The sequence below is a fragment of the Macrobrachium nipponense genome, chromosome 41 (genome assembly GCF_015104395.2).
Source record: "Macrobrachium nipponense isolate FS-2020 chromosome 41, ASM1510439v2, whole genome shotgun sequence".
Classification (NCBI taxonomy): domain Eukaryota; kingdom Metazoa; phylum Arthropoda; class Malacostraca; order Decapoda; family Palaemonidae; genus Macrobrachium; species Macrobrachium nipponense.
In genome coordinates this window covers 34,742,854-34,758,877 of record NC_061102.1, presented here as the reverse complement: position 1 = coordinate 34,758,877, position 16,024 = coordinate 34,742,854, and the positions used below count along the sequence as shown (strand labels likewise).

General features: G+C 45.6%; 1 protein-coding gene across 8 annotated transcripts in view; it reads left to right on the top strand.

Moving 5' to 3' along the window:
* LOC135212679 (probable glutamate receptor) overlaps positions 1-7,319 on the top strand; it is a 98,215-nt gene extending 90,896 nt beyond the window's left edge. For all 8 annotated transcript variants that reach the window (XM_064246343.1, XM_064246337.1, XM_064246344.1 and 5 more), the window contains one exon: positions 6,038-7,319. In XM_064246343.1, coding sequence (XP_064102413.1) covers positions 6,038-6,136 — 99 coding nt within the window. In that variant the 3' untranslated portion in view covers positions 6,137-7,319. The remainder of the gene's footprint in view (positions 1-6,037) is intronic.
* The last annotated feature ends 8,705 nt before the right edge of the window (positions 7,320-16,024 follow it).

The following is a 16,024-nucleotide window of genomic DNA, read 5'->3' as shown; positions in this document are numbered from 1 at the left end:
GGTAAAGAAACAATGCGGCTTGATGATGAGATGCAACAAAAATATAGAAAAAGCGTTGTCCTTACAGTACAATGTGTATCCGTATCACTAAAGGTTGGGGATGAGCAAAACACTGAGGTATCAGAAGTAGGTTCTTAATGTCTAGTGGAGTTAACAAATTCACAGAGGTGCAAATTATGTGCATGCAAATGAATGCAGAGCGGTGCTGTACTGGCGAAACATTACTGCCAGACGGGCGAGGTTTGGTCATTACATATCGTACATGATACATATAGAAGATATACATTTAATATATTAGGGAGGCATATAAATGAACATGAGATAAAAGATGTAATATGTATATATAAAAGTTCATATATTGTACTGAATACTCTTTCATGTACCTACACCTCCCTCCCCCTCATGCTTGTAGTACACTCTCGAGAGGATTCTTTCTTTATTTTATTTATTTATTCTTTTTGCAAGCATTTGGGGACATTGGGGGAATATCAGCTAAGGACTGCTTCTCCTGATCCAAGCACTAGATCACAGGGGAAAGAGGGAAGGGTCAACACTTAGGGAGTGGTGCTGGGTGAAGGAAACAACGATTTTGCCACCATACACGACCACTAGGGAAACTAATTTCGTAGTCCCCTGACCTGCCAAAACTCTCGACTAGGTTTTGGATCCAAACATGCTGTCCAATAGTCCCTTTGATCATACAGGGTCTTAACCTGCTCGGCACAGGCGGTAGCACAGTGGTCACAGTCCTCAATCTTGACCTACCTCTCCTTTGGGTGTGCAGGTATGCATGACATAAAGGGCCCCATACACTGAACAATTGTATGAACGATTGTCGGTATCGTTTGCATAAACATTTGTGTGTGGGCTTTTCTGAATGCAAAAGTGGGCGGAGTTTTGTGTCTGAACGATCTCAGCTGGCTTGCAACTTACTTCTGGCATAATTAGGTCATTCAATGTATGGGTTTGTCTGCCGATATAACGCTATTGCGCATGTCTCTTCTAGAGATGATGCCATGTCTTCCCTAGACAAAATCTTTGTTCAGACTGAAATCGGTGTGGAGATCGTTCATACTGTCTTAATAGTGTGCTTATGTGTCAATAATGACAATCGTTCAGACAGTTGTTCATACAATCGTTCAGTGTATGGAGCCCTTAAGAGGTCAGCCACACATGATCTGGGCGATGGAGTGGCCTGTGAAATTGGGAGTATTCCAGAGCTCTAAGAGACGGCAATCAAACTCTTCACAATTAGTGTTGCCATAGGGTACCGAGTATTCCGGAGCTCTAAGAGACCACGATCAAACTCTTTCCAATCACTGTTGCCAGAGGGTACCATCGTCACGACGAGGTGCTTAAGCAACCTCACGGTGGCCTCAGCATGACCATTCGATTGTGGATAATAACCACATGTCAAACTCCCCATCGTTCCATGAAGTCCCAGAACTTGTTGCTGGTGAACTGTGGTCCTCCATTGGTCCTAAGGCAGAGAGGGATATCAACTTCCCGGAAGTTGTGGTGGAAGATCCTGATTGTGTCAAGAGCAATAGTATCACCTTCACATGGGACAACAACAGGCTGTCTGAGAGTCGGTAGCCTATGATGAGGAAGGCTTTTCCTGCAACAATAAAGAAATCTGCTGAAACACACTCAAAGGGACTCGTGTGGTTGTCATCACTCTTTAATGGTACCTACTGCTGGGTTGACTGCAATATCTGGTAAAGATTCTCAAGCTCCAATTTTGTTGATAATGTCCGAGTCAATACCAGGCTCAGAAGAAAGCTTGTCTTGCCAGACACTTAGTAGATTCCACACCCCTATGACTGACATGTAGGTGGGATACGGTGTGGAGGGTGCAGGAACTATACCACTTACTCCAAACAAGACAAGGTCTCCATCAGCATATAGCTCATCCTGTATCTTCCAGTATGGGAGTAAGAGTTGTGCAGATTATATCTGTTAGAGGGGAACCCTGAGGTGAAACAGTTGAGTAGGCGAGTGTAGACAGGGTCTGATCTCGCTGCATCTCATAGATCCTGAAGGGTCCTGTCAGCATCTTGAGCTGGACATGCCTGAAGTGGTGAAGTTGTACACAGCAATGACTGTTTGGACATGGGAAGCAAAAGGGGCACCTGTGATTTCGTCCTCTGGTGCAGGGTGGCTGACCGGGGCTCGACACAAGACATCAGGAACATTTAGAGACCTACCAGCACACCACACAGCTGTGAATAAGTAGGGCAAAACTTTCTCCTTCAGACACTGGAGGCAAGGAATCTTTATGGCATCCAGCAAGTAATGATTCAGGATAGGTATACAAGTATGGTGATCTGTCACATAGTAAAATTCTGTGGCCCAATAAGATACAGCTTACATTTTTTGGCTTTGCCCAGACATCAGCCAGCATCTCGAGCCCAATAGTGGCATAGTATGTCTCGGCATCAGTAAGGAATCAAGAGCCACACTGAACTAAGCATAGCTGTCCGTCCACTAACATGGTCCTGCAGAAGGGGATATCTGTCTGGAGGACGACCGGCAGGTCTGGGTTGAAGGCAGCAAAAACAGGTGGACAGAGGAGTGCCAACTTGGTGTTTCAAAAAGGCCTCATCATGATCAGGGGTCCAAAATAATGTTCTCTTGGGGCTCATCAGAGGACGTAGAGCTGGGCTGTAGCATCAATGTCATGAGTGAACTCTGCCAATTGGTTTACCAGGCCCATGAATGATCTAAGCCAGTCAGGGAAATCCCTGACGGCACTGACTTTTTCTTGATCAGCCGAAATGCCCTCTCCCAAGAGCATGTATCCACAGATGTTGACAGTAAGTGCAGCAACCACAAACTTGGCTTTGTTGAGAGTAATCCCAAACTTGCGGCATCTGGTGAGCATCTCATGGATACAGTGAAGGTATGACTGGTAATCATCATCATGGAGAAGGGTGTCATCAACAACCTTCACACAGTTCTCGACTCCTTGAAGGGCCATATTACCTTGCAGGCAGAATGCATCTCCAGTAGCAGCAAAGCCCATCAGTCCTCTGCAATGTTTGAACCAACCATATGGTGTAATAACGATGGTCAAATGTTGATCCTCTTCAGCAAGTTCCATTTGCCAGTACCCACAGAGGGCTTCAGCTCTCGTGAAACACAGCCTTTGGGTCCACACTACGCATGGCAGTGAACCACACTATGCTTGGCAGTGAAAGGTGGGCTGGGCGGGAAACTTGCTGTTCAGCTTGGAGGTTGACAGTGATGCATACTCCTGTGACATTCTTGGCGATGATGAGGAGAGGGTGACACCATTCTGAAGGGTCACCACCAGTGGGCTTAATTATCCCCTAGGCTACCATGGAGTCAAGCTCTTAGTTTACCTGGTCCCTGAAGGCAAGGGTAATTTGTTTTAGGGTGTGGATGGCAAAAGGTAGAGCACCATCAAGATGAATCCTCTTGGGGGAACCAACCATGGGTTTGAGGGGTGCTGACTTCACATCTTCTTCGGAAACCAAGGCATCTGCAAATTTTCAGACAAAATATTCCTTGGCAGCCCAAGGCAACGTGGTGGTGGACATAGAGGTAGCTCCTTACAGAAGACTAAACATTCTCGTGGACTTGAATCCTAGCAGAACGAGACTTCTTGCTTATAGTAAAAGTAGCCTGGACCATGCTAAGAGCAGGTGCCATTTTGGACACATCTGCAGTAAGCATTGTAATCATTGGAGGAGGTTGCAGGTTGCTCCTGGGGATGCCTAAACCATTTAGATGTCGCTGGCCAATAACAGTGACATCAGCACTTGTGTCTGATAACATCTGTATGCAAGAAATATTGCTATGACAGGGAGACACAGATGGGTTGGGGTATCTTGGGGGCTTTGGAAGAAGGGTATCCTCAGCTATGACAGCTGTTCTGCCGTACATCTCGGGTCTTGCCGGAGCTGGAGTGGGCACCACTGTTGCTTGGAGATCCATTCTGGCAGTTCTTCCCTCTGCAGCACTTCTTAAGGGCTTCATATGATTGCCTCCTCATTACTCGATGTCATCACGACCTGTCAGTGTCCAAGAAGATTAGTTTCTGAACTAACTGCATCTTGGATACCCATCAGAATTATTTTCAACTGGGTCTCCTCGCATGCAGCCATATTCCCTGGGTACAAGTCGACTTCCTCTGCAATATGTCAAAGCCGTTTGTAGAAATTTGCAAAAGATTCTATCTGTTTGCAACTAAGCAATTCCCTACTGCGAAGAACCTTATTATGCAAACCCTTTATGCACGACTGCAGAGCATCCAACACTTCATCTACTTATCTGTGGAAGATGAGATCTGTAAGATGTGTTCAAACATGATTAGTTTCAAGGGTTAAGTACATCTGCTACTGGATCATTTGTTTTTCCCAAGGAAACTTGAAAAGATTGACCATAACAGCATAATCATCCCATTTCCACTCTATAATATTTGAGAAAATAGATTTTTGCCAGCATGAACGATCATAATTAGCCCAACAATGAAGGGTCAGTGGCTGATGCGAGAAATGTTATCTCTCACATTGCCACGTCCTCCAAATGGACTGTGTGGGTCTTGTGCATTCATTGTCTCCATTGTATGCCATTTGTCCCCTCCCTTGATGTTTTTTTGTTTGTTTGTATGCTGTTTTTACGTTGCATGGAACCAGTGTTTATTCAGCAACGGGACCAATGGCTTTACGTGACTTCTGAACCACATCAAGAGTGAACTACTATAATCAGAAATACACATCTCTAACCCTTTGTCCTCTGGCTTCAAGCACCAAATACAAAGTTCTTGTCATGCAACAATCTTGCTTGTAAACGGGATTGTCTTCGCTCCATCTGTTGTCCTTCACTCTCTTCTACAGGTAGTGCACTACTATAAACCCCTGAATTAATTTGGTTAGTTTCCTTTCTCTTTCTTTTTAAAGCCATTTCCTGTCCCTTGTGAATGAATAACTGCAACTTATACAGATTGTGAAAGAGCAAATTGTTGGGTCTTTCCCATGGATCATCATCATAGACTGTACTAAATTGATAAAGTCCTAACCATTGGTGGTCAAGATCTTTCAATACAATATTGTAGCATAGTATATGAAAGTAACATGTATTGATTAATAGGATTAATTATTATTAATAGCTTGACAGATCTAAAAAAGGTTCAGTTTCAAGTTGGTGCATACCCTATATTAATAGAGGACTCTCGACAAGTCCTGTAACCAACCTTCAATGACAAAGCTTCAGATATACACTATAGCAGTTATTATATTGCAAATGAAAAGAAATTTAATGAGCTCTTTAAAGACAGTGTGAATTACCAATAAAACTGTGCTATTAGGTATCATCTATAGTTTTCAAATAAGTGCTCAATGTACTATATATCAAATCAATTATTTTTTCAGTTGAAAAACGTGACATAGTGTTTTTTAAATACGAAAAAGTCAGAGAAAACTAGATTTTAACAAATAAAATGAGATTCTGGACCTAATAACCTATAATTAGGTACCAAGAATGTACTTATAAGAGAAAAATTACCTAAGATATGAAGTTTTATTAGTCTGACATAGCCGGAGGCTGCCATCTTCAATTTATGCTTCTCAGAAAGTAAGCCACACTTTTACGAGGTATACTCCACCCTAATTTGAGCAAAACCTTCCTCTAAACTGAAAATTAAATTTAAACCTTGATCCCAGAAGTTTGGTCATGGGATCTATTGGAGGGTCCTCTACTATTTGCCCACTTTTACTCAATAGTTCATTCTTCCTGCAAACCTCTCAAACCCTTTTTTCTACCATTTTCAGTTTCTCAACATAAAAAATATGATGAGAAACTGAAAAATAAGTATATCATCTGAGAACATCACCCGTTTCACACACCATTCACGGATCACTCATTCATGAATATTAAATACCCATAAAAACTACACCAACCAATTTCCATTTTCATATTTTAATAGATTTTGCTTCTATTGAAAATAAAAAAAGTTGTCCTCAAGAGGAATTTCATAATTTCTATTGTTAAATAACATACATCTTTCTTTCAGGGTGTTTTTTATGTTCTGGCTTTGGGATATGTTGCGTCCACAGTAACCCTTTTAATAGAAAATATTGTCCGCTTCCAAGGTCGGTCTGCTTCAAATTAAATTCAAGACAACTGCAGAGCCATCTTTGAGTGAAGTAACCCTCAATGATGATAATTATGAAAAAATTATTGCAATGAAAAGAAATAATAAATTGGAAGACTGAAGGATGTTGTTTGTTTAATACTTGTTTAAATGCATTGACCTAGAAATATTGAAAACCTTCCAGATAAATTGGTCAAAAAATAATTTCCATAAAATTGCAACACAAAGTGAAATAGTCTGTCAAAAAATGAATATAAGTGCCAAGTTGGGCCCACAAAATGTGTTTGACCTCTGTGAGGGTGAGTGGTTGTTTGAGGAAAAAAAATTAATAAGTGCCATGTAGGGCCTACAAAATTTCTTCTTCAAACAACCACTCAACCTCTTGTGAGGGTGAGTAGTTGTTTGAAGAAAACCATTGTTTGTTTATTTTTGGATAGTTGCCTCACTACCCACATTCACAGTGACCGAGTTAGTCAGGTTTTCAAAAGCAGTGACTAGTTCTCAACAACACCTGGTTGAGAACTACAATAACAGCAGTTTTCTGAGGATCACCTTCAGGGTGATGGCAGCAACAGCAGTTTTCTGAGGATCGCCTTGTTGTGGGTGCTGGCAGCAACAGCAATTTCAGAGTATCACCTTGTTGGTGGGTGATGGTAATATCGACAGATTTGAAGTGTTACTGGGTTGATGGACTTCAAGTATTCATGTTTTTTTAGTCACTATCACTGCTGGTGGAGCGAAAGGCTCTCGTGGGGCTCTTGTATTGAATAACGTAAAAGGCTCGCAAGATGTTGTTGTATATTATTGAGTGAGTGACTCGTGTTATTGTGGTTGATGAACAAGTATGGCTCTGAATGTTTATGATAAATATTTCATTTTTATATTTGTGTGGTGGTGCTGCTGCTGAATATCATTAGTTTTTGGATTTATTGATATTATTGTTATTGAAAACTTAAAGTAAAGTATGTGGAACTATGTAATTTGATTGTTGGTTATAGTATTGGACATTTGGTTTACGTTTCTATTTTCCAAGACCTAGACTTGTTTGTAAATATGAATAAAAATTTAGGATAAATTAGTCTTAAGACAACTTAAGTTATTTTGTCAAGCTCCTTCCTCCTTTGTTTGTCTCCACTGCTCCTGTCATTCCAATCTCATTCTATTTTGGCAGTTAATAATTTTATTATCATAAAATATGTATTCAGTCACAAAATTAAATTTAAAATAAAGTAATTAGTGAATATTGTTATGAAAATATTTGCAAATTTCCCTGCAATATGTTTGGAAATACATATCACAGAAAAAACCGAAGTACAGCATTCATGATTGCTGGAGCATGATTTAGTAGGGGGGGGGATCAACTGTACTTCAGTGAGCGCTCGGCTTGAGTTAGAATTCACAAGAATTCCCACGCTTGGCGAGAAAACGAGATTCTTGTAAGACAATAATCAGGTGAGCCTTGTCTCGCCCTTTTACTCGGGAACATGCCGAAGCCGAGCACTCGGCGAACACCAGCGAAACCAAGGGATCCAGGCGCTTGGCGAAACTCCCGATTATTGTAATACTTATCGGGAATGCCCTCGCCTGAGTGTTTGGAAATCACAGAAAACCAAATCACTATGTGAATGCCAGAAATTCCAAGGAATTTAATGGCTCAGCAAACACTCGATTTTCCTATAACAGTTGCCAGGGATGTCTATCTCGCCCATGTGTTTGGAAATTATAGAAACCGTAACACTGAAAATGCCAGAAATTCCAAGGAATTTGAGCATTTAGTGAGATTCCTGGGTATTGTAGTAACAATTACCAGGAATTCTCATCTCGCCTGAGTGTTTGCAGATTGTAGAAGACCAAAACACTCAGAAAGTGCTAGAAATTCCAAGAATTTAAGTGCTTAGCGAGACCCCCGAATTTTGTCAAATGATCATCGAGATAGGCCCCTCCTCGACTCCCATAGAAATCGAGGAGGAACAGGCATAAAAACCAGTCTTAAATGCAAGCATTTAAGACTGGAATGCCAAGTACAATTCAACAGAATATGCACTCGAGGCTCCCAAAATGCAAGAACCCATAGGGGACTGCGAATTGAGACAGTCTCCAGATTTGACATAGGATCCTTCCTCAATGACATGGACGTACGTCCGGTAGGTCCCTAAGGTCCTTCCAGGAACGTAGTCCCCAGACGCTGAATCCTACAGAGAGTACTCTGCAGGATCCTTCCTATTCACCTCACCCCTCCTGGCGTAGCCATAGGAAGCAGAGGGAATAGGCGAGGAAGACTGGACGCTCTCACTCGCCTTGCTAGCAGAACAAGCAGGAGAAGCAAGTCGCGGGAAGTCATCAACATGTGGTGATGGCTGCGACACAAGTCAAGGAAAGTGTTATCATTTGGAGAAACACTTTCCCATGGAGGGTTACGAAACTCTTGCACGGCAGGCAAAACGTTTGCCACCACCGCGACCGGTCAGTGACACAAACATGACCAATGTCTGGGTTGGGTTGAGTGAGCACCTGACTGGAGAGGGCCGGTACCATCCTCCAACGAGTCCAAGTCCTTATTGAGGCTGAAACCTCTCAAGAGGCCCGAATGGAGGATCCCCTACTGTTCTCATTGAGTGCACAGTCCGGCAGGACCTTCACGTCAACCCTGGGAACCGAGCAATCACCACGAGAACAATCACTGGCAAGGCGTGAGTCACCTGAGCGACTCGCTTTTTTCTTCCACTCTGTACCCGAGTCATGACGGTGAGTGGACTCAGTGTCACTGATCTTGGATGCACACGAATCCATAGATTTACGTGCACTCGGGGAAACTCACAAACGAGCGCCAAACATGGAACTAGTCTTAGAGCAAAACCTCTAGGACTAGCAGGAAAAGTGCGAACGAAGTTTGCGCTCCTATGGCTCCCAACATGCATGGCCCTGGGGACAGTGTGATGGTTGCTGTTCCAGAACGAACAGGCGAGGCAGCGGAAGTCCCAACTGCCTCCTCAGTTCGAGGAGGCAGAGCCTTAGAAGTCCCATGACAAGACTTCTTAGGGGGGGCGGGGAAGACTACCTTTTCCTTCTTCAGCAGGGAGCCTTAGTAGTAGATTCCACACCCCTATGGCTGTCATGTAGGTGGGATAAGTGTGGAGGGTGCATGAACTATACCACTTACTCCATACAAGATGAGGTCTCCATCAGCATAGAGCTTATCCTGCATCTTCCAGTACGGGAGTAAGGAGTTGTGCAGATTATATCTGCTGGAGGGGAACCCTGAGGTGAAATAGTTGAGTAGGTGAGTGTACACAGGGTCTGATCTTGCTGCATCACATAGATCCTGAAGGTCCTGTCAGCATCTTGAGCTGGAAACTCCTCAAGAGGTGAAGTGGTACACAGCCACAACTGTTCGGAGGTGGGAAGCAAAAGGGGCACCTGTGATTTTGTCCTCTGGTGCAGGGTGGCTGATTGGGGCTCAACACAAGGCGACAGGAATTTAGACTACCAGCACACCACATAGCTGTGAATAAGTAGGGCAAAATTTTCTCCTTCAGATGCCGGAGGCAAGGAATGATTCAGGATAGGTATACTAGTATGGTGATCTGTCACCATATAGTAAAATTCTTAAGGCCAGCAATATGCAGCCTAAATTTTGACTTTGCCCAGACAACAGCCAGCATCTCGGCGTCAGTAAGGAATCAAGAGCCACACTAAACTAAGCATAGCTGTCCATAACATGGTCCTCCAGAAGGGGATATCTGTCTGGAGGACGACAGGCAGGTCTGGGTTGAAGGCAGCAAGAATAGGTGGACAGAAGAATGCCAACTTGATGTTTCAAAACTTACACAAAAATTCCCCTTGCACGAGGGGGTCTGGAACATAACCTCACATAAAGTTCAGGGTACTACCATACAATAAATAATAAAATAAATATAAGGTCGCTACTTTGCAGATCTTCACCTGGGGAGGGGGAAGGTGTATGCGTGTGTTCTAGAACAAGTCCCGCGATAGACAAGAGATGACTACATATAAGCATTTTAGTTAATTGTATGTACTCAGTTCACCCTCCCTCTCCATGATGACAGCTATTGGCTGCAAGGAGCCAATCACACAATATGGTGCCAGCTTTCCTCGATGCTGATTGGCTTGAAATAGGCAGTTATATGTACAGGCAGTCCCTGGTTATCGGCGGGAGTTACGTTCCGGAGGGGGTGCCGATAAGTGAAAACCGCCATTAACCAAAACTTGACGATTTATGGCGGCATTAACCAGTTATCAGCTAAGTAAGCACCATTATGGTGCCTCTGTTAGATATGTTATGGCGCCCTAAGGTCTTATGGCGCGCCATAAGAAACCTTATGGCACTGATAACTGGAACTCTGCCTCCTATGGCGCCATAAATCGCTGATTTTATGGCGGTAGAAGTGCCATGGAACGAGATTACCCATAACCGGGGACTACCTGTAAGCATTTCTGGGCCTAACCTGTGTCGTCCCGTGAAATGTTCCTATAGCACTCATTTCTGAGGTATAAATATTGCTAAATATACAAGAGAAAAAAGCTATATGAATATGCCAGGGTTCCTGGCTCGCTCACCCTTATTTAAGGGTGTCGGTATGGAAACTGGGGCGTGTGAAACCACTACCAGAGGTCCCCTGCCAATTAGTTTCTTCCTTTCTCAATTTCCCCCATTCTACAGAGGAGCCGTCCCAAGGCCATCTACCACCCACTACTGCAACAACTAGCGTCCCGACCACCATTCCTTTAATAGCACTTTCAACGTTTACACGTGTGTGTTGTTTCGGAAGCTTTTTTGCTTATTTTCATGATGGCTGAAGGTCAGGAGACTCCCTTATCTAAGTTGAGTATTGCAATTATCAATTTTGCACTTGTTAGGGTAGCGATGTTAGTTATAAGTATGTTTTTGGAGTTGTTATGTAGCGGGAGCCCCGCACGACGCCGCTCCTGAGTCAGCCATTAGTACATGCATCGCTACCCGCGAATTTCTTATCATTCATGACGACTTTCAATTAGTCCCCCATACTAATTGTAGTTGCGTCTGATGGTTAGATTAGCATTTATTCAAGAATTATGCTTTATATGATACTTTCCTGACGTGAGGGCTATACCTCGGCCTACTCAACCAGGCCTCATTGGTTTTGGAAGGTAGGCTAGGCTTGGGATCCCTATCATCCTGTCCCTTATGGCTGGCTTCCCTACCGATTCGTTGGCTGGGTGATTAACCATTCCCTTAGTCCGTGTGCTAGACTTCCAAATAAAGGAAGCTATTTACTCACCTGACCAGGTTGAAATTCGATTTTGGAGGGTAGTTGGCCCAGACTGTGGCCTATGTACGATGTCCTTGGAGCCGCCCTAGCCTACCTGACCAGATCACTATTAAATTCCGATTTTGGAGGGTTAGGCTAGCTGCTCAGAGCCACTCTGGCCGACCTGACCAGATCGTTCCGATTTTGCGAAGGTTAGGCTAGCTACTCATGAGGACTCTTTTCCTTTCCCCCTCCTTCCTCCCTATCCCCTCTCGCGTCAGGACTACTTGTGCTATTCTAATTATATCACATTATTATGCTTATTTTAGTGGTAACGCGTGTCGTTCATTGTACACTTGGCCCATAGGCCTTCTGTCCCTGGTATCGGTTGGTTCACGACTTCTCGGAGGGTTGTCCCACCTGGCCGGTTGTGGTGACCAACTGATCACGAGTGGGCCACACCTCTAGGCGACCTCCCTCCACCTGGACCCACCTCGGTGAGGTGACGCAACTCGCCATACGCTACCCTCGGGCAGTTTAGCTGAGCCTTATACCCATTAGGGGGGAGGGTAGGGGGTACAGTCGGGGGAGTGGTACATCTCGTCACGCTCGGTGGGTATGATACAGGGGTGTACACCCTGGCGAGTCCTGGTTGGCCACCTGGCTCGTCGGGATGGTATACGCCGCGTGCTACCGCGTTCTCACCACCTTATCCACGGTCTCCTACCCTTTGACTATCCTGCCTGCCCGGCGGGACCAGGGGCCCGACTAAGAGTTCGTTCCTGTTATAAATATAATAGCTACGATCACTTATAAGATCGGATTCAGGCCTAGGTTTTACCTATTTTCCCTGTTCCGATCCCACGGAGCCGGACCCGGAAGTATAAGGATAGCAATTGGGTGGGGACGGGGTACGGAATGGACAATAACAGTCAGAGCTCTTGTATAGTAGTTTTATTTTAGATTAAGCTTATCTTTAAGCATGCTTCCGGTCCATTTACTACGACGGGCATTTCCACCCCGCCGGGTATTCTAGAACCAAAGCACAGTGTTCCCAAATCCCTAGCTCCGCTCCCTGGGTTCAACATTCTCGTTTATTACCTCCGTTCCTCACTCCGGTGGGGGCGGACAGTGGGCCCAGAGAGGCGATTCTAGGCTACTAGGTAACGCTTCTCCAGGGCCAGCAGAGCCAGGCCAGGTTCATCCTTCCCCTGTTCCGCTTATTCCAAGCCTATCTTATTATAAGATATTCATAATGAGAATGGTAACTAAGGCCAGGAGCTTTTGGGAAGTAAAAATTTGTAAAATTTAGTAGTAGTAGACACGCATTCTGTAGACACACTCCACCGGGACAATCCCGGCGGCTTTAGATTTACAATGCATGCCCCACCGGATACATCTCCGGCGGGTCCATATAGTGATACTCATGTATCATTTAACTTACAGATGGTATGCTGTCAGGAGACAGCATGCACGGCGATTTTACAGCAGCCGTGCGGGCATAAGGTCTGCAGATCTCATGCTGGGTGTACAGTCCAGGTGGACGACTTGCTGGTGTGGCACCCAGACGGGTGCGAAGTTTGTTACACTCTGGTAACAGACCTCACTACTGAGTCGGTAGGTACCATTCCACTAAATGATACAATGAGAATTATAATGATGCATATTAGAGGAAGTAGTTCATTATTCTTGGATAGGTTTAATGTAGCTATCTCTTACAGACCCCCCAAGCCATCAAGGATTCGGTTCTTACAACCCTCAAGGTCTGGGTAGGAGGATTTGGCCGGAACGTCAAGTCCAAGCAACACTACATGCTGTCGGAGGAGATGTGCTCGTTGATCTACCCGAACGCGAAGATGTCGGCAGCTGTAGCGGCAGACTTGGCGGCTCCGATCATAGCCAAGATCCGGGAAGAGACCCAGGCCCTGCCGGAAGACCTGGAGGGTTTTGGTGAAGAGGTCCTCGGAGAGATGGCGGCCATCAACTTGGACCGCGAGTCCATGGTTGTCGACAACCTGGGTGAAGGTAGGGAGGTAAGTGAGGCAGGTGGTACGCGGGCTAAAGTCCTGTCCTTTAGCCCGTCTCAATCCTCTTCTTCATCTTTCCAGGGGTTTGCTGGGAGGCCCACGACTTCTAGGGACAAGTCGGGCTCGGTAATCCCTAAAGTAAAACCTTCTAAGGAAACTTCTAAATCTATTAGGAAGTCCCTACCAAAACCAACAAAGCCAAAGCCTCCTAAGACGAGCCGCGCCAGCACGTCATCAGCTCCCAAGCCGATGGCGGACTCGGCAAAAGCTGCTCCCCCACAACAGGTTGAGAGCTAGAGGGCCCAAAGCCAGATGTCAGGAACCTGGCTTTGACCCAGCAGTGTTCTCCAGCATGCAGGAGATGGGGAACTTGCAAACCAAGTTCCAGGAGATCTCGTCACAACCGGTCTCTAGCCTGGAGACGTCGGGACAATCTATTCAGTCCCTGACAGAGAGGCTACAGAACCAGGAGAACTTGATGGCGGGACTCCTCCAGTCCAGACACACTCAGCAACCCTTTGTAGTGCCAGACGCCTCAAAATTACCGTCCTTTAAGAACAATAACCCATGGCGCCTAGCAGCACATGCCCCTTTCTCAGAGGGCATGCTGATAATAGAAGGATGTGGAACCCGGCCAGTAGAAGACTTTGAATTCTACCCGCCGGGTCTCCAATTTCCCTTCCTGGGCTATGTCCGATTAATGGAGGAGGCATTGAAAAGGGACGATAAGGTCCCCAAGGAGACTGTTATCTTCCCCAGAGACCAGGCCCAATCAGCCTGGGTCCGGACCTTGACCGAATGGGAATGTGTCAACACGAAGGTGACACCCCATAAAAGCCCATTCACCATGTTTGTGGTAGGGGATGATACCCCTACTCCTTGCACCTCCAAAGTGGTTGAGCTGACACTACAAGCAGCCACGGAGGAAAAACCGATGCCTCAACTCAGGGAGACAGACTTGCCTTCCCTGCTGCTCCCGGGAGGTATGGAGTGCTGGGTGGATGCTCCAGCAACCTTTTCAGTTGGCTAACTCAGTCCGGACTGCGCAATGACCCAGTTCAGTGAACGCCTACCTAGGCTTCCGGAGGCCATGGTAAAGGCGGAAAATGAGGCTAGATGTCGGTTAAGCAGATCCATCAATTCAGCCACTATGGCTGAAATGACATCCCTGGTTTATGCAGATGAGCCACTCTTTAGGATCTTGACGAAGTCATTACTCCACACCTTACAGTGCAATGTATATGACTTCGCAGTAGCCAGGAGGAACTGCAGGAAGCATGTCTTGGCTGATGCTTCCATTAGACATGAACCTAATAGGCTCATCAAATCTTCAATCTGGGGAGCGAAACTGTTCCCCGAGACCATTGTAAATGGGGTTCTCGGGGAAGCAGCCAGAGTGAACCAGACTTTGAGAGTACGCTGGGGGCTAATTTCCAAAAGGAAATTTGAACCCTCCGGAGCACATCCCAGGGGCAGGATCTTGACCACTCAACCCCAAACAGTGGTACAGGCTGTCCCCGTAACTTAGTTGGTCAACCCTCCACCTCGAAAACCCAACCACAACAGCAATTCGTGCTACTGCAGAGCCAACCCTCTCAGCAGCCCCAAAGTTCAGCCACTTTCATTTCCTCTCCGGCCTTCAAGGCCTCCTTCGAAACCTAAGGGGTGTTTCAGGGGTATAATAGATTTGCTAGATGTAGCCGAGCCAGAGGAGCTTTCCGGTACAGAGCCGGCGGAAGAGCCTCCGCTAGAGGCAGAGGCTTCCAGGGAAACTGGGGAAGTCGACCCTCTGCTAGCCAGTGAGACTCCCCAGGTAGGAGGTAGGCTGTACCTATTCCGGAACCGTTGGAGAATCAGCACTTGGGCTCACAGCATTGTAGCAAAGGGACTGGGATGGAGCTGGAAAGAAGGGCCTCCTCCATCAACCAGTTTTTATCAAAACCCAACGGCGGACCTAATAGAGTACAAACAAGACCTTCTTCAAAAGAAGGTAATAAAAGAAATCAAACACTTGAAATTTCAAGGACGCTTGTTCAGCGTTCCAAAGAAAGACTCAAACAAGCCAAGAATAATTCTGGACTTGTCCCATCTGAACTCATACATTCAATGCGACAAGTACCGCATGCTAACCATCTCCCAGGTGCGGACCTTTCTTCCCCGTGGGGTCGTCACCACCCCTATAGATCTTACAGATGCTTACTATCATGTTCCGGTAGCAAGGCACTTCTGTCCCTTCCTAGGCTTCAAACTAGGCAAGCAGGCTTACGCCTTCAAAGTCATGCCATTCGGGCTCTACATAGCGCCAAGAATATTCACGAAGCTAGCGGAGACAGAAGTACAAGAATTAAGGTCTCAAGGGATAAAGTTAGTAGCCTACCTAGACGACTGGCTCATTTGGGCCACAGATGACAAGGAATGTCACAGGGCAACGCACAAAGTAATAAAATTCTTGGAACACCTAGGATTCCAGATAAACAGCAAGAAATTCCGGCTTACTGCGGCACCTCGCTTACAGTGGTTGGGAATACAGTGGGATCTGAATTCGCACAAATTGTCGATTCCGCCGGAGAAACGCAGAGAGATAGCGAAGGCAACGAGGCAGTTTCTCAAGGAAAAACTGACGTCCCGGC